The sequence below is a fragment of the Ambystoma mexicanum genome, chromosome 3q, assembly GCF_040938575.1.
Source record: "Ambystoma mexicanum isolate Mex_15411 chromosome 3q, UKY_AmexF1_1, whole genome shotgun sequence".
Classification (NCBI taxonomy): Eukaryota; Metazoa; Chordata; class Amphibia; order Caudata; family Ambystomatidae; genus Ambystoma; species Ambystoma mexicanum.
Window position 1 is genome coordinate 721,465,416 of NC_090926.1, and position 27,055 is coordinate 721,492,470.

The following is a 27,055-nucleotide window of genomic DNA, read 5'->3' on the forward strand; positions in this document are numbered from 1 at the left end:
GCCCAGTACTACTCTGTGTGGGATGTGAAGGATATCTGACATCCCCCCCCGAGAACTGAGACCATTGGGTCCCGAGAGCCCACTGAAGGGATCTCATTCTCAGGCGATCCTCTGGCACCAGAAAAAAGCAGGATGCCATGAGGACAAGCAACCGCAAAGTCGAAGGCCGGAAAATGTTGTGCATTCTGGAACTTTGTCACCATCCGTATAATGTCTTGAGCCCTCACCTATGGTGTAGGGGTGTCACGGTATTCATTTTATGACGGTACGATAACCTTCTTGCCAAATGACGGTATATCATGGTTATCGCAGTATAGCAGGTGGAGTTAACTGATCTTAACAAATATTTTCTAAAAGGTCATAAATTGACAGATTTATCATCACAAACAAAACCAGGCACCCAGGGCCAGAATTGGGCTTTTCAACATACTTTCCACTGAAATGCCTTGCTTCCACCAAACACAAGTGTGGAGAGGAGGGGGTGGGGTGGAGGCCTGCTGCAACTGGCAAAGCAAACTAAAAAGCTTTCCTTAAGTGGTCATTTAGGCTTTTTGCTTCCCCACTGGCTACTGGTGAAGATGAACATGTTGCCATCTTGATAACCTGCATGCCACAGATCAATTGAGGCTGATGGTAGTATACTCTTGTACACACACACACACACACACACACACTTTCTTTTTACGTTACAGCCTTTAGTTTACTTGCGGGCCAAAAGGTGTTCAGCAATCACTGACATGTTACCCTTTGGTATGGCAGCAGGGAATACCCACAGAGATGAGTGAATTTCGCAGTGTGACTTATTATTTGTAAATTCAATGATAGAACCAGGGAAATCCCCCATTGCCATATGTTTAGAGAACATTATCCATTATAAATATATAAACCCCAAAGCCGCCACCCCAAAGTAAACCCTTTTCCTTCTTGGCACTGTATCTATTCTTCCTATTGCTAACATATTGATTTTGTGTAAGGCACGTGTGGTTTATGGAATGGCATTAAAAACTGCACCAACTGAAACTACTTGGCAGACGGCACATCCAAAAGTGCAAAACCAAGACAGTGCAGCAATTGCTTACTGCAGCCTTTCCAAATCAGATTGAAAAGCACACTTAAACGGTATGAACGGTATAAACAATGTGACGGTTATTATTGTTCAATTAAGTGGTTCACGGTATCTTTAACGGTATACCGTTATACCGTTACATCCCTACTATGGTGGCAAGGCCTTTCCTAGGGATGTATCCAGGACTGCTCAGATGAACTGGAGCCTTTGTGATGGGATCATGTGGGACTTCTTGAAGTTGAGGGAGAAGCCCAGTCTGTGGCGCGAGATGATGTAGGGCTTGTTTTGGGGAGTTGGCCGTGATCATTCAATCTTCTAGGTAGGGGTAGACGTGAATTCCCCCCCCCCCCCTTTCCTGTGACTTGCTGCCACAACCACCATTAACTTGGTGAAAACCCTCGGGGTAGAGGTTAGCCCAAAAGACAGAACCCGAAACTGATAGTGCAAGTTGCCAATGGCAAACCTTTTGTACTTTGTGCTTGTGATGGATAGGCACATGAAAGTAAGCATCCTGAAGGCCCAATGATACCAACCAATCCTGAAGTTGGAACGCCTGAAGGATTTGAGAAAGTCACCATCTAGAACTTATCCTTCCTGAGGAACTTGTTCAAGTCTCTTAAGTCCAAGATGGCTCTCAATCCTCTGTCTTTTTTTCGGTATTGGAAAATACAGGGAGTACCAACCCTTGTTCCTCTCCGCTACAGGTACCGGTTCTATAGCACCTTTCTCTAGCAGGGTTAAAATCTCCTGCATAAGGAGCGGGTCTGGAATCTACAAAGAGATGTCTCCCGGTGGATGACTGAGGTGTTTGTAGGAAAGGCAGACAGTAACCATGGTCGATTGTCTCCAATACCCAAGCATCTGAAGTAAAAGCCTGCCATTCTGTCAGATGTGGAGTTTATCTGCCTCCTACCGATGTTTTGTGATGGAAGACCTCAGAGGTTTTGGGGCGGCTGACGCAGATGCTGAGGGTGTTAGGCAAAGTTTGTATGCAGTACCCTCTGGGACCACTACACACAACTATGACTACAGGTGTAAGCAAAACCAACCTTTGGTATAAGTCTGTACCACAGAGTTTTTGGTAGCAAGCTGGGCAGCCAGGCTTTTCTCAAGAGGGAATGTGAGCTTGTAAGGACATTACACAAAGGTCTATAATTACAAGTATTCAGATAGACACTTACACTCAAGGTTTCTTGGTAAAACACGTATTAATTTATTACACAATCATTTATAAAGCATTCACTAGATGAGGTAACCAATATCACAAAAACTATACTACAGTACTGAATAAGTAGAAGCAAAAAGGCATAAGTTAATAAAAACGAATATTACAGTTACTCTAAAACAGTGCAAATAGTTTGAGCTCACCAGAGGAGTTGATTCAATGCAATAGGTAGGCCAAAGTCCATGGGCTAGTGACTTGTATAAGTAAAAACAATTCTGGTATTAAAAACTGAATAGTTTTTGCCACGGTTCTTAGAAGTAGTTCACGGAAGAAAGGTTTCTATGTCGGGTCACAAGCGGACTAGGCCTGCAAGTTGCCAAAGTTGTACGTACTTTGGCAGCGAGAGGCAAGTTCTCTCGGTCGGGTTTTCACAATACCTTATATTGAAGAAAAAGATGCAACTGAAGACTTCTGTTCCTGGCAGTTCCTGCAGATCTCGCTGTTCCTGAGCCTCAGTCATGGGGACAAGTGGGAGGACATCAGGGGACTCCTGCACTGCACGGAGACTGGTCTCAAAGCTGGCGAATTGGCAAATCTTCGATTCCGGTTGCTGGTCTTCAAGCACACAAGCTGGTGTCCTTCCCCCCCTGGTTAATCCTAACCAGCTCTGAGAATGGTATCCAGGTGGCTTACGGGTTGATTGGACCCATCAACTCAAAGGTAGAAGGTACTTGAAGGGCTTCTCTGTCGAGGTGAACTTGGCGATTGGACCTGCAGCAGGGCTCCACCGGGCAAACCAACAGTCCAGTAGTTGCCGCAGCCGTACTCTTCCAGCTGGTCTTCGGTTCTTTCGGTCCAGTAGTCGACTCTGCTTTCCAGTCCAAGAGCCTTTTAAACAGTTTTCTCCCATTCATTCCATCCTAGCTGCCACTCACCCAGCAGGGTGGCTCTCACTGCCGGCAGTCAGCCAGTCAATCATGCCAGAGTGCAGGAGACTAAGCACAGGGAAGTTTCGGGCACCTCCCTCACTTCCTGCCCACCCCAGACACTCGGGCGCCAGAGGCGGGCTTCAGTCCTGAAGCCCGCAAAAGGCGTAGACACAAAGGGACCAAACCTAGTTTGGCGCGCAGGGACAAACACTAGAAGGACCGTTCCAAAAAGAAATGGTGAAAAAAAGAAGACCGGGACGTGTTTAAACAGAAGGGGCTCAGAGGCCATCTTGAAAAACATGGCTCCCGTGATCTTTGGCTACCATGTTCACGGTCGGGAAAAATCATGGTAGTTCGTTGTAAAACCACTGCCACAAGCCATTTCGATAGGAAAGGTTAGCATTTGACTGCTATATGAGTTTCTAGACATAAGGGAATACTAGGTAACCCCTTCATCACTCTATTGTAAGATGGGGGCGTGCTGGGTCTAGGAATTTAAAAAAAAAGACTAGTAAAGTCAATTTAACTTTACATTCTCTGGGAAACAGTAGTTTATCCCAGAGAGGGTTTTTAAACCTTGGGACAGCCTAAAAGGCTTCCCTGTGTCACTGCACTGAGGGTGCTGTGTGACACACATGAAAAGATAGGCATCATCTGAAACCCCATAATCAAAGAACAGAAGAGTAAAACGCACATCAAAATACATGAGTGGGAAAAAAAGCTCACACGCTCTCCAAGTAAAATCAAGTCCACAAAATCCAGCAAAGTTGCTAGGGGTCTCTAAGGGAAAGGGAATTACCACATTTATGAGAATTCTCCCTAACAGAGGGTAAAGCAGCACCTGCAGTTGCGATCTTAGTACCTCTACCCCGTCCGCCACGGGGGAAACATCTCTGGCCTCTTTGAGCTGGCGGTCCTCTGCCTTTTCCAAATGCGGAATAGCAGTGAAAGGACCTACCCCTCCAAGGCGTACCTGTGGGGCGGTTTGGAGTTTGCCTTATCGCAGCTCCAAGGAATTTGGCTGCCGCCTTGGAAGTTTGCAGTTTCTCCAAACTTTCATCAGCTTAACTTCCAAATAGGTGTGTGCCATCAAAGGGCATGTTGAGAAGTCTGGACTGTACGTCTGGGGCAAATCCCGACTTCCGCAGATTTGCGTGTTTGCGCATCACTGTACAAGCCACCATTGCTCTGCTGATGCTGTCAAAAGAGTCGAGACCGGTTTGGAGGGATTCTCACATGGCGTCCTTTCCATCCTTGATAAGGTTCAAGAAACTGTCCCTTTCTTCCCTTCTGGGATATGGTCAGCGGCCATCGAAACACAATCCCAAAGGGTGTGCGTGAATCTCGCCAGCGTGTATGTGGCATTAGGAGACTTTAGTGCCATGCTGAATGCAGAGAAAACTTTTGTGGCAATGGCATCACATTTGTTGTCACGATCCTGTGGCATTGTAGGGTATGCATTTTGCTTTCCAGAAGAAGATGCAGCCTGTGCAACCAGACTTTCTGGAGTTGGGTGTTTTGAGAGATAAAGGATCTGAGGCAGATGCTCTATATTTTGCCATCACTCTCTTGTTAACTGCAGGGATCACCTCTGGTGTTTCCCAGTGGTAGAGAACCTTTTATGTAAAGCCTTGTGAAAAGGGACAATAGGGTGCTCCTGCAGTCCCTTACCGAGTATATCTGTCAGGTCATCTTGTTCGAACACAGGTGTAGGCCTAGACCACCCCATATACTCCATCACCCTAGACATAAGCAACCTGTAATTGCTTTCAGCGTGATATCCTGGATCAGGCTTTCCAAAATCAACTTCCGGGGAAGTATCAATTACACTTGCTTCATGCAAGGATTCCTGTAGATGTTTTAATTTAGATTCCTCTGATACCAGTTCTTCTGGGACCAAGTGCGTCCCATACTCAAGACCAAAGATGTTTCTGCCTCCTTGAGAATAGGGTCTTAAATAAATCTGCAAGAGGTTGTGGTGTGTAGTTTCTTTCAAAAGTAGGCGCAGAAGGCGCTTTAGATGTTATTGGTGATAGGTGTTATTGGTTATTGGTGCTGAAATTGTTGCCGATGAGGATCTACGCGATCCGACCGCGGCTGATTTTAGTTCGCATGAGAAAGGTGCAAACCACCAAAAGTTTGCAACTTTCTCATGCGAACACACATACATACCCCCACCCCCACCCCCACCCACAACACACCCCCATGACACAAGCCCCACCCACACCCCAACATAAACAAAACCCACTTACCTTTTTCTTCACGATGGGTCCTTGTCTTTGTTTTTTTTTTTTTTTCCTTCTTCTTTTAGCGGGGCTGCAGGGGTTTCCCCCTGCAACCCCCGCTTACTATATCACACAGTATAGTGAGTGGGGTGTTGCAGGGGACACCCCCTCAGCCTTTTTTTTTTAACTTACCTGCAATGCTACCACCAAAGGTTCGAAACTTCGGTGGTAGCATTTGTAGAACTTTTTGTTCATGCGACCGTTTAGATAGGCCCTCATTACGACCCTGGCGGAATCCGCGGTGCTAAATGCACCGCGGAGCATGGCGGAAAGCCGCCGATAGCGCCATGGGGGTTGGCGGATTTACCACCCCATGCCGACCTTGGCGGAGCGGTAAATCCCCAATCCCCATTTTACCCTTCCCCATTCCCATTCTTGCCCCATAGGGTATAATGGGAGTGGGGAAGGAGTTAATTACGCCGCCGTAAAGTACGGCGGCGTAATTAACAACGAGGTCCCTTAGCGCCATGGTTTTCTCCGCCCGGTAAAACCAGGCGGAGAAAACCTCCATGGCGCTAAGGGAACTCGTAGTACGGCGGACGGGTCCGCCGCGATTACCGCTGGCGGAAACCCACTCCGCCAGGGTCGTAATGAGGGCCATAGTCTTTTTGTACAATACCGACGATGACGTCCGCGGCTTCGATGAAACCGTGAAAGGCTTCAAGGTTGTTGATGGAATCGACGGAAATGTTGAGGTCTTCGACGAGATCGTCGACGTTGTAGTCTTCTGCTGAGACAAGGGGGGGGGGTCGACACACAAGGTGTCGGTGACTTCTTCGATGGAGGCGCAGAGGACGTCGATGATGCACTCTTCGACTTATCGACAGTAATGACTTTTTGTGCGTCACAGAGGCTTTTTCTCGACTCAAGTGTTTTTCACTCTCTCGAGGAGTCTCTACAGCAGAGGTTGATGTTCGGGAGAATTCTCAGAAATGTGCCAATTCCCTCCACCTTAGAAACCCCCAGCAACTTTGCTGGATTTTGAGGACTTGATTTGTTTAACCTGGAAAGAGTGAGACCCTTTCACCCCCCACTCTCTCATGTATTTTTATTTAATTCTTGAACACTGTTTCTTTTGGTTATGGAGTCTGACAAACTCCATAGGCATCATCTTTTACATTGTGTCACACCACACCTTCAGTGCAGTGACTCCGGGAAGTCTTAAGATTTCCCTAAGGTTTGAATACCTTCTCTGGGATAAACTGTTTCCCAGAGCAGTAAAGTGAAATTGACTTAACTTACATTTGTAACTTTCTAAACCCAGCACACACTATCTTACATTAGGGTGCTGGTGGGGTTACCTAGTATCCCCTTTGTCTAGCTTCTTATGTAACATTTCTATGTTACCCTTTACTCACTGAATGGCTGGTGGCAGTGGTTTTGTTTTAACTACCGTGGTGTGCGTTTACCGCGGGCTGCATTCGCAGCTGCAGTAAAGCACCCAAGAGAGCCATTTTTTGTCAAAATGACCCTGGTCTTCTTTTATCACCATTTCTTTGTGGAAAGGGCCTTCTTGAGATTTACTCTGCGTGCCAAACCAGGTTTGGTCCCATTGTTCGCTTTGACTTTAGCGGGATTCACAAGTGAAACCTGCCTATGGCTCCAGGCTGTCTGGGGTAGGCAGGAAGTGAGGGAGGTGCCCGAAACTCCCTGTGCTTAGTCACCTAGGAGACCCAAATGCACTCTGTAGCGATTGGCCAGCAAACTGTCCGGCAAGGACAGCCACCCTGCTGGGTGATGACAGCTAGCTGGAATAAAAAGGAGAGAACTGTATAAAAGGCGAGGCCTTTGGCTTGGAAGGCAGAGTCGACCACTGGACGAACTTGAAGAGGACGCCTGCTGCAACTCCTGGACCATTGGTTTGCCCCGCCAAGACCTGCTGCAGTGCCGAAACGCCAAGTTTGCATCGAAAGAGAAGCCCCTGCAAGGACGACTTCTTCCCTTGAGTTGGTGGGACCAATCCACTCCAAAGCAAGCCACATGTACATCTATCTCAGAGCTGGTTGAATTTCCACAGAGTTGCTGCTGGAAACCATATAGCCAGGGAGAGGAACACCAGATTGTGTGCGTTGTTTTTAAGCTGGCCTAGAGCTCCAGGAAGATCCTCTGGACTCCCAGGAAGCAGGACTGACCGATCCTGAGCCCCCTCAACAAAGTGCAGGACCGCAGAAGCAAGGAAAGTCCATCTCGACAGCCAGGGACCGCAGTGTTGCTATTTGCAGTAGACGCAAGGAGCTGAAACACAAAGGCATGGTCTAGTAAAATGTTTTATTGTCCCTACGGGTCAGCCATGTTTTTTTAAGCCTAAGTAGCTCGATTTTAGAAAACTTTCCTATGGACCTTACCCGAGTTTTCGTCCATTAAACGCACGCGAAAACAAGCACCAGGGAGCCGCCATTTTCTGATAATCCTATCTTTTGCCCCATCGCCCTGGCTGACCTGCTTTTGCGGCACTAAATCAAATCCCCCGCCCCAGAGCCTGTCATCAGCAGACTCGTACTGCCCATTTCCCAACGCCAAAGCACGTCTTGTGTCAACATTCGCTGCGCTTCAGCAATGACGTGTCGCCATGGAAATGGCAGGACGCCTCTTTCCTCAATAAGTATAAACAGACCGTTTCACAACACACAGCAGCAGATTTTCGATTCCATTCCTCTCCCTGTGTTACTTTGAGTATTCTGTGACTCGTTTCAGTGCTCTGGTCAGCTACCTTCGCCGCTTGTAGCCCGTGTGAACAGATACCAGTACCACCGCTATAAATTATTTTAGTTTAACACACAATGGCTACAATAATGCCCTATATGTACGAGCCCGAGTACACCGAGGAGGAACTACTGGAAAGGGAAGCACGCGAAAACGATGGGGATTCGGACGGCAGTTGGCAAGACGAATCAACAGATGAAGAGCCTGGGCCTAGTCGAATGGACGGCGTCTCCACCTGGTGCACATGCAATTGGTGCGGGCTAATGTCAACTGAGGACGAGAACTGCTGCTGCCGAGAAAACTCGGGATGCCTGGCCTACATTTCGGAAGGCGAGCCACGACCGCAATGCATCACCGAGCTGCCAGACTTCAGGGCAGCCTGCCTCACACGGGCCGTGTTGAGAATAATGATGGTGCTTATGCACGAACTTCGCGCAACTGTTCGTCCTCGTAATCCGAGTAACGAGTAAGTATACTCTGCTTGTGATGCCACTCCTATTTCATGTTCCTCTACTATACCCAAAATTACATCTACATTTCATTGTAACGCATGTAAGTCGTTCAATAGTGTGCATTGTCTAGATAGCATTTGTCCGTGCAGAATGCCATTAGTTACAAGAATTGTCATTGACAACAAACGTTTATTAAACTTATCTTGGTAATTTAAAAACAGTTTGTTTCATTCCTTTTCACAGGTGGTACAGGCTGGTGGCCTATCGTTCCTTTACATGGTGGCTCCACGGGAGGCTTGGACACCGCGTTCGAAGAGTGATAACCGCCTGTGCCGTTCGTGCCATTAGAGAAACGTTCCCGAGTGACAGCGGTCAGTACAGGGGATTTTCTCTCGCTGTGCTGCAACCTGACCTGTATAATCTTTAAAGTCTTGTATTTTTGTGTCATGAAAATAAGGTACAAAATAAAACACCACATATATTTTAACAACGGTTGTTTCGATTTTTTAAATGAATCAAGTGTGTCTCCATTCAAGGATGGACATCAGACATCTGTGCTCCGAATGGGTGAAGGTCTGGTCGCTGTGAAGCAGGGTGGTCACTATCTATCTAAGCTAACATAACATATTCTCGATAATGCATGCACTAAATAACACTTGTTCAAAGTCTTTCAGTAGGTTATGTCTCTATAAAAGTCACACATATATCTATACTAACAATTACCATTGGATTATACAGTCCTTAGGGTCTTGACCACTATAATACACCGGTTGAAGTGTGGGTCTGTGCTCACAAGAATCTCCGGTATGTGGCATTTGTTATTGATAAGCAACGATATACTATCATTGATATAAAGGCGATATACTATATATTGATATAAAGGCGGTTCGCGCCAGTGGATGCGCGCTGGCATGGGGGGCTGTCAGGGGCGCGAAAGGCCAAGGTGCCAAACTACATGTACACTTCAAAAGGTATCCCACGCCAAGGGGCCATCACTCACATGGCCTCCTCAGACCCCGTGTCTCCAGCCAAGCCTCCCCTTCAAGCAGGCCGCCCCCCTAAGACCACAACATACATACGTCATTCATTCACAAACACACCCCTGTTTCTAATACTTTATAAACCACTTGATATGTCTCATGAGAACATCTTTGTGCTTTGCAAGTCAACTCCTGAACGTGTTACCTGGCAACCACTGAGATCTACGCTAATCTGCTCGTCGTCGTGCTATCCGTGAACTTCTGTGACTGCTTAGAGCAAACCCATCAGTGTGCTACCCGTGGCCACCCACCTATTCTCCTGCAACATACTGCTCTGCTTGCTGAATCCAACTGTTTGTTGGTCAAGGTAAGGCCATGTATCCTAGTCATATTTCGCAGATTTTTAAATTTCTATCTATTTGCGAGTAGAGCACACAATAGTGCTATGTTCATTGGTCTCATTGCTATTGACTTGAGTTTCCATTGCTATGCTATCACTAGATCTATTTATTTTCATCTGTGTCTATTGTCAACGAATTGCATCCGTCAGGGGTCCAGTCTATAATGTAAGCATGTTTCCTTCTCGTGCAAGACAGGACATCCAAGGGACGAGTCACATGTTCAGATTTTAGACACATCATTTATACATTTCTGCAACTTATGCAAATACTAAGCCGCACATAATAAACTGGTATAGTTCCTGCGACCAAAACAAACCTTGCATTTATCATTGTATGATTCATTTACTTTTGAATCAAATCTTTATTCTTGAAGATTGTATAATAATGTCGATATTTACTTTTCAGATTTATCAACAATGCCTGCCTGTTCGATTAGCGGTTGCCCTTCGAAGACCCATGCGAAATCTGAAGGCACTACAATGCATGTATTCCCGAAAACTGTTGATCGAATAAGAGAATGGGTCAGACATTGCAGATATACACTGGATGAGCTGGAAAGTAGAGTCCAACAAGTCTTACAGGACAAGAGGGGTGATCGATACCGCATCTGCAGCCTGCACTTTTCCTTGGACATGTACACATCTTGGGTAACAAAGAAGAATAAACGGCGAACGACACGGAAATTGCTCGAAAATGCTATTCCCACTCTATTCATCCACATTCCGCCACCGGAGAGTCAAGTGTTCGGATTTAGCTTTAGGCCTTGCGGTAGTGTGTAGGTAGCCGAACGGATTAATTGATATTGTAGGTGTTCTATCCCTTGTAATAATTTCGATATTGATATGAGTGTATAGTTTTTTGAATAATGACATTTATCAATATATTCTTTTTCGATTTCATAACCCACAAACGCAATGTATATATATGGGAACAGGGAACTGTGCTGTATTGAGCATTTTTCAAGTATTCTGTCGCCTTACATGGCAATTTTTAATATTGGCATTTCATTATCAATCATTAATTTACCTTTACAACTTCTTGACTATCCCTTGAATCTGAAGCAAGAACATTCTACATCCTTGACGTGGTCGCAGTTATCAACCACTTCTAGCGCGTATCAGGTAATCTTACTAGGCTAATCCGCTACAGACTTGTTTTATGCATGTCAAGTAATAGTTTTATTTTATCGTGTAATTATTTTACCGAATGTTTGGTTAGTGCTTTCCAATTAATATACACCTTAGTTATCGTCCACTGGTGTTTGTTTTCAGTTATAATTAGTGTTATCCATACTAATGCAAGTACTGTCTTTCAGGGAGATGCTGAAGCGTCCGCCACATCTACAACATTTCTAGATGTTCTTCACCAGCAGGAGGTATGGATACTGACAGCTCCATCGAGCATCGTCATCAGAGCTGGAATTCTTGACGTTTGATTGTTCTACACAATGTTTCATTCGTGGTTAGCCGTTGATATGTACCTGTGCTGTCGACCCCAGGTGTGTGTTATGTTTTCACTATTGTAATCCTCACTAATGCAAGTACTATGTTTCAGGCAGTTGATGGAGCGTCAACCCCTGCACTTGATGCAGAGCCTGACATTCAAGTAATTCCAGTGGAAGCGGGACCATGCGTATACGAATCGGCGCAACAGCTTTCGGAAGTGCGCACTACATTTGCAACAGCCATAGATATTCTTCAGCAGCACGAGGTATGGATAATGACAGCTCCATCATGCGTGATCATATAACGTGATTCTATTTGCTATACTTTCTTCCCTATTAACGCAAGTGCTGTGTTTCAGGGAGACGACGAAGCTTCCACTACAATCACAACATCCAATTTAGATGATGCAGATGTAAATAAATCGGAGAAATAAGTCGATGAAATGTGATCATATTTAGATTTTCCTTGATTCTTTTGGACAATGCATCATTTGCGGTTATCTCTTTATATGTACCTGTGCGTTCGACCCCAAGTGTGTGTTATGTTTCCAATATTGAAAACCATACTAATCCAAGTACTGTGTTTCAGGGAGACGACGGAGCTTCCACCACAATCACATCTCATTTAGATGATGCAGATGTAAAGGAATCGGAGAAATAAGTCGATGAAATGTGATCATATTTAGATTTTCCTTGATTCTTTTTGACAATGCATCATTTGTGGTTATCTCTTTATATGTACCTGTGCCGTCGACCCCAAGTGTGTGTTGTGTTTCCAATATTGAAAAGCATACTAATGCATGTACTGTGTTTCAGGGAGATGCGGATGCCTCCTCTCCAATGCAACCATTCATGGCAGTCCATGCAGAGCCAGAGGTATGGATACTGACAGTTGCATCGAAATAGATCATCACTGGTCGAATACTTGTCGTTTGATTGTTGCACACAATGTTTAAATTGTGTTTGGCTATTGAGATGTACCTGTGTGTTCGTCCTCACGTGTGTTTTATGCTAACAATATTTTGATACATAGTAATGAAAGTACTATGTTTCAGGGAGACGATGGAGCCTCATTCCGTGCCGTCTATGCGGATACAGAAAATATAGTCGTTGCAGCGCAAGAGGAAGGGAGGACATGCGGAAACGAATCGGAGCTACAGCGTGCAGATGTTGAAGGTCGAGTCAAAAAAGTTGCAAAGACAAAAAAAACAAAAAAAGGTTAGTTACAAACAGTTCATAACTTTAAAAAAATGTTTGTGCTGGGGACTATTTTATGTTTTTTTCCAGTCAATTCTACTACACTCCATCTTGTGTTTAAACTGAACATCCCTTTTCCAATCTCTCCTCCAGTTACCCGTGGGTGTCAGAACTATACATACACAGACAGTGAAGCGAATGAGAGATGTGGCTTACCAGACCGTGTACACTATGGAGGAACTATTAATTGAGGCGAGGAGTGTTCAGGCTCGAGATGCTCATGTCCAATGGCCAGAACATGAATTAACTGTGTTTGGAGACTACAGCAAAGTTGCATTGGACCATAGCTACAGTGCGACCGCACCACCACAAGAAGATGTTATTGAATGTATTGAAGATAGCTCTGAAGTAGTTGCAGATCAATTCACACAATCTACACCCGCCAAAAATTTGCCACCAAAAAACCTGTCGACATTGTTGTGTTCTCCCATCAATGTTGAAGTAATAGATGTCGAAATGACAGAGAATGAACCAGCCGCAGCATCCATAGACGCATCAGAACTTGATATCAGCAATATTACTTTCCAATGTGTTGAAATTTCCACAACGTCACAGGCCGAAACAACGTTGACGCAGGATGACAGTCTAATGAAAGAGCAAATACATTGTATTCGACAGTTGTTTGATGGAAATTATAAGTATGCTGAAATGTGTGCATTCCATTAGAGGGAAAGTATGTGGGAAGCCATTGATTAATGTGACTCGTCAAATAAAAGGCAGTAACGTCAAAATAAATGCCGCCTGTAGATTAAATCATGGGTTATCATGGTCTGCACAACCGATGCTGGGGAAACTGCCAGCAGGCAATCTACTCTGTGCAGCTGCATCACTTTTTAGTGGCTCCTGTTTTAGAAAGTTAGAGGCTTTCTTTCAGTTTGTGGGACCCCATTTCATTTCTCAAGCGCTGTACTACATATACCAACGTGATTATCTGTTTCCGGCCATTAGTGATGCTTGGAAAATTGAACAATTGTCTCTAGCAAGTACATTCGAAGGCAAACGATTCAGGCTAGCCGGCGATGGACAGTGCGACAGCCCTGGATTTTCTGCCAAGTACTGCACTTACCACTTTCAGGACATGAATAGTAGGAAAATTGGGAGTTCGGTGGTCTTGCAGGTAACACAATGTACATCGTCAGTGGCCATGGAGAAACTAGGATTTATAAAATCAGTGGAATATCTACAATCAAGGGGAATGCACATCGACCTCATAGCCACGGATAGACACGTTTCAATTGCCAAGACAATGAGAGAGCAGTTCCCACATATTAAACATCAATTTGACGTATGGCATCTTGCTAAATCAATCAATAAGAAAATCTCAGCTGCAGGGAAAAAAAAAAGGTCTTGAAAGTATTTTGCAGTGGTCACATTCTATCACCAACCATCTTTGGTGGAGCTCAAAAACGTGTGAAGGGTCAGTGGAAATACTACTTGAAAAATGGCGGTCACTGATGCACCACTGTACCAACGTTCACCACTGGACAGCAAACCAACATTTCCACCAATGTGAACATGGCCCTTTGTCCCCAAAGGAGGCACGGAAGAAGAAGTGGTTGATTCCATCTTCACCGACACACAAAGCCATTGAAAAGATTGTTTGACAAAACTCTATCAAGAGATTTGAGAGGACTGACAGAATTCTGTCACACAGGAGATTTGGAAGTGTTCCACAATATGTGCCTAAAGTACAGGCCAAAGCGCTTGCATTTTAGCTTTCGGGGCATGAAACATCGCACTCTATTAGCGGTCTTGGCCCTTAACAGCAATGTCGGACGTGAACAATCTAGGACTAGGGGTAAAGTAAGGATGCCTCGCTACACTAAGGTGTTTTCAAAACGAAGTAAGCAATGGGTGATCAAACCAGTCTATGATGAAATGCAGTTCGACTTTGTGAAAGGCCTTATTGTTGCTGTGTTAGAGAAGCACAGATATGGAATTTTGGACGTTTCTGTGCGGAGCAGTGATCCATTGCCACCGAACATTGCGACTGTGCCATGCCCACCCGAAGCACAGCTGATTGTGAAGTACAAATCCCGGTTTAAATAATTGCAATACGATTGTCTTTTTGTAAATAAATGTTATTGTACAGTGTACCTGTAAACCTAACCCCTACCTTCACCATCATGGCTGGCGAACAAGCTGGGTGTCATCTTTGAATTCTCTCTATTCACCTCATATATGTGTATGTATATATTTTTCTCATGTCTCATCTCATGTAAATGTAAATGCTGCGCACTGTTAACGGAGGGGAAGCTTGCGTATTGCAAATAATAAAACAAACAATAAATCTCACTTTTAACTCAACTCCTGTGGTACTTTATACTTTCCCTGACCTTCCGCCAAAAATTAAAATATCTCAATTTGGGCTGCAAAGCTCGCAGACAACAGGGACAAAATTGGGGCACTTAGAACGCCCCAGCCAAGCAGGCCGTGGCATTTGGGAGAGAAGCCAGTTCGCATTTGCACATTGATAGCGCACTACATAGACGGATTCTAAACTTCAAGTTCTCACAGATGCCTATACTACGTGATGTTGCAAATAAAGAAAGCGAAGGACAGCGCCCAGATGAGGCCCACAAGTCGCACTGGAAGTATAAGGGTCTATTGTTGTTTGACCTTGAGACAGGGACCATGCCGAAAGAACTACATTTGAAGGGGGTGCGCAATAACGTAAGAGACGATAAGGCAGAAAATTCAGAAACTAGACAGATTTTCATTTTAGTTCAGTATACGAAAAATCGTTGTCAAGAGCACGGTCCGTTTTACAGACTGCATTACGAAGAGACACAATGGAAATTTCAAATATAATGTAAGTAAATCTTTACACACTTTTATACCGGAATGAAGATTTAATGAATGGATGCATGAATAAATGAATGAATGAAGAGCTAGGAAAAGCAAGTAAAACGTGTTCGTAGTGGGCACATGGGCATGCAGGTCCACTGGTCTCACCGATCTCGGTCCTTGGCCCAGCCACTTTTCCCTGCACTGCCTACCTGCACTACGGGACTGTCTCTGTATCCTTCAGCCCCTTCTCCCGGCATTTACCTTGCACTTGCCACCAGCTGGCCCTATTATTTAATTTGTATTCAACTAACCATGTACAGCCCTTCCCCATGCGCGATCAGAAAGACACCTGGCCTGGTAGGATCGTTGTCTGTCTGCCCTTGTTCCCCACCTGCCTCGTCACGCCTAGAAACACTTGAGTATAGGCGCGTTACAAATGCCATATCATATATCATATCATTCCTCACGCATGTAGACTAACTGTCGTTTATCATTGTGTGTTGGCCTCGATTTATTTCGTGACTTTTCGCATTGATTTTAGAGCCGAACATACTCCATTGAACTATCCTTGCAAGCAAATAGTTTCTGATCAGCTGTAATAAATAAAAGTAATAATAATGAAGATCGGCTGGCGAGACTAATTATAATTTTTTTGTTTTCAAAACAGGTATTTGCTCCCCTTCTGCTACTGCCATCGGTTTGAGACACCAGCAGATGGCTTTTACAGTAGACACCTGCAGCTTCGTGTGAACAACTGGAGCACACTAACAATTTTATGGGACGATCGCCAAGGGCCCACATGCCCTTACGCTGTACTAGTGGCTAGAAGCAACATATCAACCTTTACGATGGACTAGTGCCTAGTTGATGGAACAGCCTTGCGGTTCACGGTGCTTCCAAAGTGCTTCTTTTAACGAAAAGCAACACCCTGTGTACCTTGGCGGATACAGATAAAATAAATGGCTTTCGGAGTTCATATGGCAATTGCTGAATATTCTCTAAACATTTAATGTAAAATAAATGTACTTTACCAAATGTACTGTGTTGCTGTTTGATTTTAAAGTACAGTTTCGTATTCCGAATTGTGGTGCGCTGTGTTGTGAGATGGTCTGTGTTGGTTTCCGGGTTCTGTGTGGAGTCGCGTAGAAGACGACTGGGCGCATTTGCCTACGCAGCACAGTAACGTCACGGAGAGAGGCGGGGAATATGAATGTTTTGTTAATGTCAGGCTCAGGGGCGGGGGAATTGATTTAGTGCCGCAAAAGCAGGTCAGCCAGGGCGATGGGGGAAAAGATAGGATTATCAGAAAATGGCGGCTCCCTGGTGCTTGTTTTCGCGTGCGTTTAATGGACGAAAACTCTGTTAAGGTCCATAGGAAAGTTTTCTAAAATCGAGCCACTTAGGCTTAAAAAAACATGGCCGACCCGTAGGGACAATAACATTTTTTACTAGACCATGCCTTTAACAGCCACTGAAAGTAAAGTTTGCCAGTTGCGAGTTTTGACAGTCCCAGTGCAGGAGTCCCCAGATGTCCTCCCTCTTGTCCCCACGACTGAGGCCCAGGAACAGTGAGATCTGCAGAGCTGCACAGGTACAGGAGTCATCTGCTGCATCTTTTCTTCCTTTTTAAAGGTAGTGTATAAAGTCAAAGAGAACTTACCTCTTGCAGTGGAGTTGCTTGCATCTTCTACTACTCACAAGTCTAATCAGCTTGTGGCCCTACATTTGATTCTTTTCTTCAAAGACTTCTAAAACATTGTGCAAAGACTTTTCCATGAACCTACCAGAAGTGCTTCATCCTATATAAGACTTTTTGCCCATTGACTTTGGCCTAGCCTATTGTACTGAACGACTCTTCTTGGGGGATGCAAAAGTATTTGCCTGCTTAAGAATATTTGTGGTCTCTTGTTTGTTCTAAATAATCTTTTCTATTGACTTGATTTATATGATCCTAAATGCAACAGTGATATATTGATGCCCCCAGCACCCTAGCAATTGAAGTCAACCGAGGGGTAGGTAGTGTCTGTGGGCCATCCCAAAAGGGTATCTAGTGATTTAGAGATATTAAGAGTTTGTATTTCATGAAGTGTATTTGAGTGTTACTATTATATTGCTCCCTTCTGAAGAAGCCTTATTCTAACTGACTGATAAATTAATACTTGTTTATTCAAGAAACCTTGAGTGTAACAGTTTATTTGAATACTTGTAACTGTAAATCTCTGTGTAACTCCACTACAGCTCACATTGACTCCTCTTGAAATAAGCCTGGCGGCTCAACACGCTACCAAAACTGTGTAGTACAAGCTTATACCAAAGGTTGGGTTTCCTATACCTGTAGTCAGAGTTGTTTGTAGTGTTCCCAGAGGGTACTGCATACAAACTTTGCCTAACAGTTGACGACTCACAGCTTCTGTGTTTTATTTTTGGGGTATCGCCTCTAGGTGTCTGAACGGGGCAAGGACAGGCGCTCGAACACCTTTAAGATTCTTTTTGCGGAATTCCTCCCACTGTGTCGGGGAACTGTTTTTCGTTGGACAAGTAACCCTCTCAGGAGAACTGGAGGACGAGGTGGACCGCGACCTATCGCGCCTTTTCTTACTGTGTTTTGAAGTGGCAGAATGGTGGGATCCACTTCTAGAGCATGACCAGGAGTGTTTTTTTGTGATGAGGAGATGAAGGTCTCGACTCGTCTGAAGTACGTTTAGAGGGGGTAATGGACTTTTGTGGCCTACCTCTCTCCAGCTTCCCTCTGCGCTCTCTGAAGTCCTTGGCCGTTATGGACATGCACTCGTCGCATTCAGAGCATGGATGCTCTGCCCCAAGGCACCACAAACAGTCCCTGTGTGGATCCATCATAGATCTTTGCCCCACAGTCTCAGCATTTTTTTTAAACTGGACCGGGGCGTTGATGGAGTTGATGATGAAGCCATATTCGTTGAGTGCAGCAGAGATTTTCATCGAAAATCAAAGGATTTTTAAGTTCTAACGGAAACGAGCGTTGCGTTCACAAAGCTGTGAAACGCGGAAAAGCAGAATTGAGCAATGGACTCTGCGCGCGCTACTTATACCTGTGATGACGTCGATATCGGCACGGAGGCCTCTGAGGCACATCAACTCGACAGGCATCGACGGACATCGCCCTCTACTGGGAAATATTTTTTCCCGAAGCAGCAAGTTGGATATTGGGAAATATCAAAGATAAGGAATACGTGGAAGGACACAATCCATTCAAAATGAGAATTCTCCCTAACAGTGGCATACAGGCACTCAATGATGTTGTACTATCCCCCATATTTAATGTTCTTGCAAAGATCATAGTGACACAATATTGTTATTTACAAAATGATACCGTTTTTGCAGGGATACAACACATTTCATGGGTACATTAAAAAAATGGAGTGCTCAAAATGAAACCCTAAAAAATGGCATCTCCTACAAAACATTGGGACTCTTTCCAAAAAACACTTCTTCGCCATGATAAAGAAGCAAAACTTACAGAACACTTGGTCCACACATACCAAGAACCAGTGATGCAACTATTATTGGAGTGTACCTGGGGCTTCCACGTATCCAGGCACACTACAAAGGTGGAAGGTGTGTTGCCTGCCAATTTACGGAGACCAAACATTAATTTGACCTCAAAAACACACCCATTGGATTCGCAAGACACACTAACTGCAATAGCAAAATGGTGATATACATCATTCAGTGCCCATGCAAATGAATTTACGTTGGCAGGACCATAAAACCAGTCAAACACCGCATCTCGGAACATCGCTCGTGTATACGACATAAGGTCGTTGACAAACCCTTAGTGGACCACTACAATTTGAAAAGGCACACTGACCGGGATTTGAAGTGGTTTGCCTTATAGATGCTCACCCCCAACAGGAGAGGGGAAGCCGTAGCCAAACAACTGGGGAAAATAGAACCAAAGGTGGATATTGTTAGGTAAGAATTGATTCAGTCACACTGTGTGAGACTACACACCACTATCTGCTTGGTATTAGGTAACCCACCTTTTGGTATAGGTCTGTACTACACAGGTTGTTAGTGTGACTGAGCAGCCAAGCCTACCCCAAGAGGGGTAAATGTGAGCTGTAGTTCTGTACAAGTGAAATGCGTAAATACAAGTAGCCGAGTAACATTTACACTCAAGGTTTCTGTAATAGTTATTTAACGGTTTCTGTTATAAATAGTTATTTATTTAACATCCATTTTTAAATGAGCGTTCTTTAAAAAGGCAATTCAAGTAACAATGTAAATATACTTTAAAATGTCTTTTCAGAACCAGAACTAGTCAGTGGATGATCTTTGGATATGCTTCTTACACAATTCCTACACCCTGAGGTGACTTCAATTTTAAGGACAGTAATGGCATTTATATATCACAATGGTTATACTCAGTAGATTCTGAGTTTGCAGAAAGGAAAGGTTTAAGGAAAGAAAAGTTTAAACAGGTTCTCCGTATACACGAGGACCACTAAATATTTCAATGAAGTCTAGACAAGCCTTTCTGAGCAGTAACAGTTCACAACAAGCTACTACCTATGAGGGACAAACAATATTAGAGTCTATAGACTAGAGTCTTCAGGGAGCCAGGACAGCCAAAGTAAATTGGAACAGTCTATGGAGCCGAGGCACTTCTTAGATCAGAAACAGTCTTGCACAAAGTTAGAGAGTTTGTAGGAAATCACTTGTAGGGTCACAAGCTTTTAAGCCTGTGAAAAGACAGATGGAATCAACTCTTAAGGTAAGCCACTGCAATTTCCAACTGAGAAAAGCACAGCTAAAAGACAATGAGGTAAGTACCACAAGGCATCTACAAAAAGTAAATGCCCATGGAGTTTGTCAGACTCCAAAAACAGTGGAAACACAAAATCCAAATCAGGTAGAAAACACATGAGAGAGTGACAAAAAGGTCTATTAGCGAACATTTTCTGTGCCAATTCCCTTCAACCTTCGAGACCCCAGCTCTTTTGCTGGACTTTAGGACGTTTAATTTTAACCCTGAAGAGAGGGAGCCATTTTTCTCACTCTCTCATGTATTTTGATCTGATTTGGAGTATGTGTTTCCTTTGTTTTTGGAGTCTGACAAACTCCATAGGCATCTAATTTCTGTATGGTGACACAGCACCTGCAGTGCAGTGTCAGAGAAATCCTTTAGATTTCTCATAAGGTTTAAATACCTTTTCTTGTGAGAACTACTGTTCCAAAGAATAGTGAAGTGAAATTGACTTTTTACTTACCTTTTCTCTCAGTAGATACAGCACACCCCATCTTATGTGGAGTGCTGGGAGGAGGGGTTACTTAGTAGACCCTTTTTCTACTTATTTGTGTAACATTTTTTATGTTACCCTCACTATTTTAAATGGCTGGTGGCAGTCGTTTAATTTTCTTACCATTGTTTTTTTCTATCGCAGGCTGAATCCTAAGATGCAGTACAGCACCCATGGGTGACCATTGTGTCAAAATGGCCTGTCTTCTTTTTTCGCCATTTCTTGTTTGTGAGGTTTTCTTGGGTTTTACTCTGTGCGCCAAACAATCCTTTTGTTCGCTTTGCCGTTGGCGGGCTTCAGTACTGAAACCCGACTCTGGCTCCAGTGCGTCTGGCAGGGCAGGAAGCAAGGGAGGTGCCCGAAACTCCATGTCCTTAGTCTCCTTGGTAACCTGAATGCACCCAGTCATGATTGGATGGCTGGCTGTCCTTGTAGGACAGCCTGCCCGCTGTGTGAGAGACAGCTAGGCTGTGCATGAATGGGAGACACCTGCATAAAAGGCGAGGCTTCTTGAAGTGAAGACAGAGTCGACCACTGGAAGAAACATCCGACGAAGGAATCGTGAAGAGAAGCTTGCGGCATCCTCCTGGACCGTTGAACTGCCCGGTGAAGCCCTGCTGCTGTGCTGAAACTCCTTTTCCGAATCAACTAGAGAAGTTCCGAAGAGGACGACTTCTTCCTTTGGGTTGGTGGGACCAACTAACACAGAGACGAGCTTTGCTGGAAGACCTTCCCCAACCGGCTGTACTTCTTTGCTGCTGCAGGAACAGAGTGCTAAGGGTCGATAAATCTGTAGTCAAGTGAAACGTCTAAGCCAGACCGAAGCGCCAGGAAGATCCTGAGGACCCTCCCGAAGCAGGACGACCCAAGCTCGAGTCACCTATTCGCTGGTAGCTGAAACCGCAAAGTGCCGCTGAACTGAAAAGAGCCCGTAGCTGCCGCTGACCTCCGTACTGCTGTGCAGGAGTCCTCCAGACATCCTCCCTCTGGTCCCCACGACTGAGGCCCAGGAACACAGGATCGGCAAGTCTGCAACCAGGATAGAAGCCAGCTGGATCCTTGTCTTCTACCCTAAGGTACTGTTCTGAATAAATGGTACTTACCTATTTGTCTGTAGCTTGCTTGTCTCAGTTAAGATTTGCAGTAGCTGCCTTTCTACAATTATTCTCGCTCTAACTTTACACAAGTGTAACAGTTTGTGGCAAAACAGTGATTTTCTACAACAAATTCAATAACTTTGTGCAAGACTTTTTGCCATATAAGAATGGCCTCAGCTCCATAGACTTTGTTCCAAATTGACTTTGGCTGTCCTGCTCCCTGCAGACTCTTCTGACCCATTGACATTGATTGTAACTGTCCCTCATAGGCGATAAATTGGTTTTTAACTAATATTGCTGGGAAAGGTTTGATCTAGACTTCATTGTGAGATTTAAAAGTGCTCACATTCTCTGAGAACCTGTTAACTTTTTTCCTTCCCTTAACCTTTCCACAACCTCAGAATTCTAGTACAAAAGTGATATATAAATGCCAATACTGTCCTAGTATTTGAATTCACCCCAGGGTGTAGGAAGTATGTATGAAGCATCTCTAAGGAGTATCTACTTGCTTATCTTGATTCTGAGAACGTGTTATGAAGTATATTTTTATTGTTGCATATTGCGCTTTTTAAAGAATGTTTGTTTAAAACTGACCGATTGGATACTTGAATGTGTGGATTTCGATGCTACAGCTCACATTTACCCCTCTTGAGATATGTCTGGATGCTCAGTCACACTACCAACTTATGTAGTACAGACCTATACCGATAGGTGGGTTACCTAATACCAAGAGGACAAGACTAGTGTAGTCTCCCACAGGGTTACTGCATATAATCTTGCCTAACATGGTCTCTCACTCACTCCAGCGTTAGAATGAAGAAGTCCCACGTCCAGCTGGGGGTCTCCAAGGATGAAGGTAATTAGCACAGAAATGAGAATTCTCCCCAACAGATATTACGCCTTGACAGCACCCATAGAGGGCTCAATGTGGCGGTTTAGTGGAACAACCTAATACGCCAATAGCGTGGGCCACCTCTGGATTTGCACGTTGAGGCTGGGACACCAAACATTGGGGTATAGATCTGGCTCAAGCACAGTAGTATTGGGACATATTGAACCATGTGAGAACATGGGCGAAAGATTAACAATATTGATCACCCATATGCCACTCTTAACCCACAATGGCCATTGCAGTGCATCAACTAACACATTGAGCACTTTTTTGTAGCCCAGTGTGCGTCTGTTCGACTACTCAAATTTTTATTTTTTATTTTATTTTTTCTTTATGTACCCATGTAATGTGTTGTATCCCTGCAAAAACTGAATCATTTCGTAAATAACAGCAACATTGTGCCACAATGATCTATCCAAGAACATTGAATATGGGGGATAAAACATTGAATACCTGTATGCCACATTGTGCCTACAATCTCCATTTTTGTGTACCCAACACATTGACCACCCTTTTGAGGTATCCATATGTGTCCTTTAAGGTACCCATTTTGAGAATGCACCGGTGAAACGGCTTGATATCCCTGCAAAAACGGTATCCTTTTGTAAAGAATTGTACACACAAACAGGTTTAGGTCTACTTGGTCGAAAATATTTGACCTTTTGCAATTTGACCTTTATTGTTGTTTCTTTGGTCGAAAATGCAGGGGGAGACCGCCCACAAATCCCCTCCTCCTACACCCCACCTTAACCTATTCCCTTACCCCCTCCCCATATATTTAGTTTAACTGAAAAAACAATCAAAGATATTCAGTCAAATGAAAAAGGTCAAATGCTTTTCGATCAAGTATGCGAATACCAATGAACATACCCCAGTATGGGGGCATAGACATGGGGCAATCATGCTGTATGTGTATTAATTTTGCATTAATATAGCGTGGTACATAAGAGTAACACTAGTGAACTCATATTACGACTATGCATAGCTGTACCCTGCCGCTTTACAACATTAGAGACTGTGCTCATGGAGGAGGTAACAACAGTGTGGATGCACTTTCACACAGAGGTGTTGGTGAATAAATATATGCAGCTAAAATCAATATGCAGAATGCACGTATGCAATACTTGGACGCAATGCTTGCAGTCGCAATGGGTTTCACCATATTAGACAGCACTCTCGTAATTAAAAATTAGTTTAAAACGGTTTATAAGAGGACACCCTGGGATTAACTGTTTTCATATAATCATAAGTGGATATCTCCCGGGCCGATCCTCATTTAACTTGCAGGGGGCCAGGGGGAAACTGCAAGTCTGTTCCCGGATATAGATCCCTACTTATTTGGTTTTCTAGATCATTACTACAGGACACCTCTTAAATGAGTTTGTCTTATAATTCCCCGTCCTGATGATGGCTGATGTATTTACAGCACACCATCTTTGCTGAAGAGCCGAAACACAGTCATGTCAACAATCCCATCACCATAAAGTGCTCAATACTTAACACTGTTGATCAAGCCAATTAATTTGGCATATGTAGACATTCAGTGTTCCAGATAATGGTAAGGGGCTATTTAGCTAGGCTCTAATCCTTAATGAATGTAGTTGTCTTTTTTGTATTGTTGGTTGTTCTTTGTATATAGGTAATGTATGTTGTTTAATAACCTGTGTCATTTGTTGATTTAATATGTTCAATTTGTTGGTCAAGATAAGTGTAATACAATAGTGGGTCAGCTCATATTCGGACTCACCCTGATCAGTTTTTTGATTTATAGATGAGTTTCAGAGGTACATTCCATTGAGGGAGCACTAATCACTATAATGCCAAGATTTGCAAAGTTAATACAAAAGTGGACATTACTTTATTGTGGGTAGGAGACAGGGCTTGGCCTATTGACTATCATTGCCAGCAGCATGTCTCAGCAGGATAGCTCAGGGGCAACATGCTCGCCTCGGAGCAACACAGATTCGATCCCCCGGTCCGCGCTTCGAAACCTCTGCGTGTTATAAATAACCAATCATATCATCGTAAGCACAGATGGACCCCCAAACTCACAAGAGTCCAAAGGACTGGGAAGACCCTAGGGGCTCGAAGGATGAGAAGACGGCCCAGAGTCTCTGGGTAATTTGCCTCTACAACTTCAATGATACGAAGCAATGCCTTGACACCAGGTCTCCATAAGTGTCGCATGTTCAGGCCTTCGAGGTCCACCAAGCAGGTCCAGGAGCTGTGGTAGGGAGAGACCATTTGAAAAAATTAATACCAGACATGAAGGATTAAGATAAGTATCAAAATTGAATGTAAAACCAAGAACCTGGGGCAGTTCAGTGAATGAGTGTTCCCATTTGACCAGTAACTACCTACCTAAACAGCTATATTGCACTGACAGCATTTCCATGCTAAGACTGTCAAAGAAAGGTTCTCCAGCTCACAGAAGATAAGCTACATCTGAGAAGGAAGACAGAACACTTGACTCAGGAAGTCAAGAGCTCCTTCAAACACACCATGCAACCAGTAGCTTCTGGAGAAATAAAAGCCATTATTTGGCAGAGATACAGCTAAAATACTTCTCCACTGGGATCAGCCAAACAGAGTAAATGATCTTTGTCATTTATTATACATCTGTGAGGCACATTGATTAAGGTAATTGCTCAGAGGTTTCCAACATCCAAAACACATAATAGAACACAGGCTCCAAGGTTTTCTCCAAACATGTCCGATAACCCTTTTGCCATTTTAGTAGATGTAGGAGGATACAAGACATTTTGGGCCGGATTCATAGAAGCGTTTTATGTTGGGAATTTTCTTTTTGCTGCTTTTCATTCATATACCTCTATGGATCCCACCCCCCAACTTTGTACTGCCCGGGCTTTTTAAGGTAAGGAAAGTGTTTATGCTTTACTTACTTAGCTCACCTGCTTTGGGACACTAATCAGTCGCAACAGCTATCAGTGCAGGAGGACTATGCCCCCCCTCCCGCCCCATTAGGAAAATGCTTGTTTTACACTGCACCTACACCTTTACAGTGAAGTGTGGAAGTGATACTTCAAATTCCTTTCTCTATTGTTTTGATACATTTTTTGGTTTCTTGCATGATGGCAACAGATGTTTTCTAATGCGTTTGATTACTTTAAAAAAAACGTATTATTCTTACATCTTTATTGTGTTACCTTTCACAAAAAAATCAAAATAAACAGAATTTGATAAATACAAACATAAATATGAACATTTACATTTAAACAAATTGAATGTAATTAAAATCATAATGAAAACATAAAATCACCCTTATTCTGATAAAAGATATTCAACTAAAGCTGGGATGACCCCAAGAAGATCTCATTTCTGCTAAAAAAAAAGCTAAAAGAGCAACTGAGTGGGATAAATGCAAAGTGCTCATTAATTTGGACTATACATTTTCTGAAAACACCATAGCAAACGAATGAACAAAAACGACTGAAATTCTTTCTTCTAGACTTAATAGCCTCACCTTTATAACTAAATGGTATAGAGATTAAATCTTTTCAGATTTGCATATCCTACAGAAACAGTGTTCGAAGTCCAGGCCTAGATGCAGGCCTACAACTTAAGTTGCATAGCAATTTAGTCAGAACCTCAAAAGACTTACTCTAAAGAGCACAATGGAGTCTTAATTATGTAAGCTTGCCTATTGGACTGAAGTATTTTAGGTCCTTGGCGAGGTTATTGGGGAGCGCATAGAACCAAACCCTCCGATTGCATTATTAGGTTATACAAGTACGGTCCGGGGCATGCGAGGAGACTCGCTGGGCTGAAGCTGGCATCGGCTAAAAGGACAGTGTCTCTGGTTTGGGGAAGGAAGGTGGCACCCACAAAGGAGTTATGGTTGAAGGATATTGCCTATAGTTTTGATACGGAAGCTGGATATAGGCTAATTTTGCACGACCAGTTGATATCTGGGGTACGATAAAGAATATTTCATGGCGAGGCAGGGAACCTCCCTGGAGAGGCTATTCATTGAACATGGTGCAGTGGCTCCATGAGAATCCGTAATGTGAAATACAGTCATACTGTTAGAATGATTTCAGATGCTGTCATTGTATAAAACAATAAATAAATTACCTAAAAAAGAAAGTATGTCAGGTTGTGTGTAGGGCTCTGACAGCGACATTTCCATTCAATGTGCTTCATCCCTGTATAATGATAATTTTTTTAAAATAGTCTAATGCATCACTCCTGTCCAATTCACACAATCTTTTCTTCATCACAAGGAAATCTATTACCAAGGTCAATTCAATTTCTTTGAGGAAATGTTCGCATTCTGATATAAACTCCAACAGAG

The 27,055-nt window shown here is 43.7% G+C and overlaps 1 protein-coding gene across 2 annotated transcripts in view; it reads right to left on the reverse strand.

The window, feature by feature from the left end:
• The window catches only part of SEC14L1 (SEC14 like lipid binding 1), a 510,699-nt gene that overhangs the window by 170,875 nt on the left and 312,769 nt on the right, over positions 1–27,055 (reverse strand). For both annotated transcript variants that reach the window (XM_069654651.1, XM_069654652.1), the window contains exon 11: positions 24,793–24,964. In XM_069654651.1, coding sequence (XP_069510752.1) covers positions 24,793–24,964 — 172 coding nt within the window. The remainder of the gene's footprint in view (positions 1–24,792; positions 24,965–27,055) is intronic.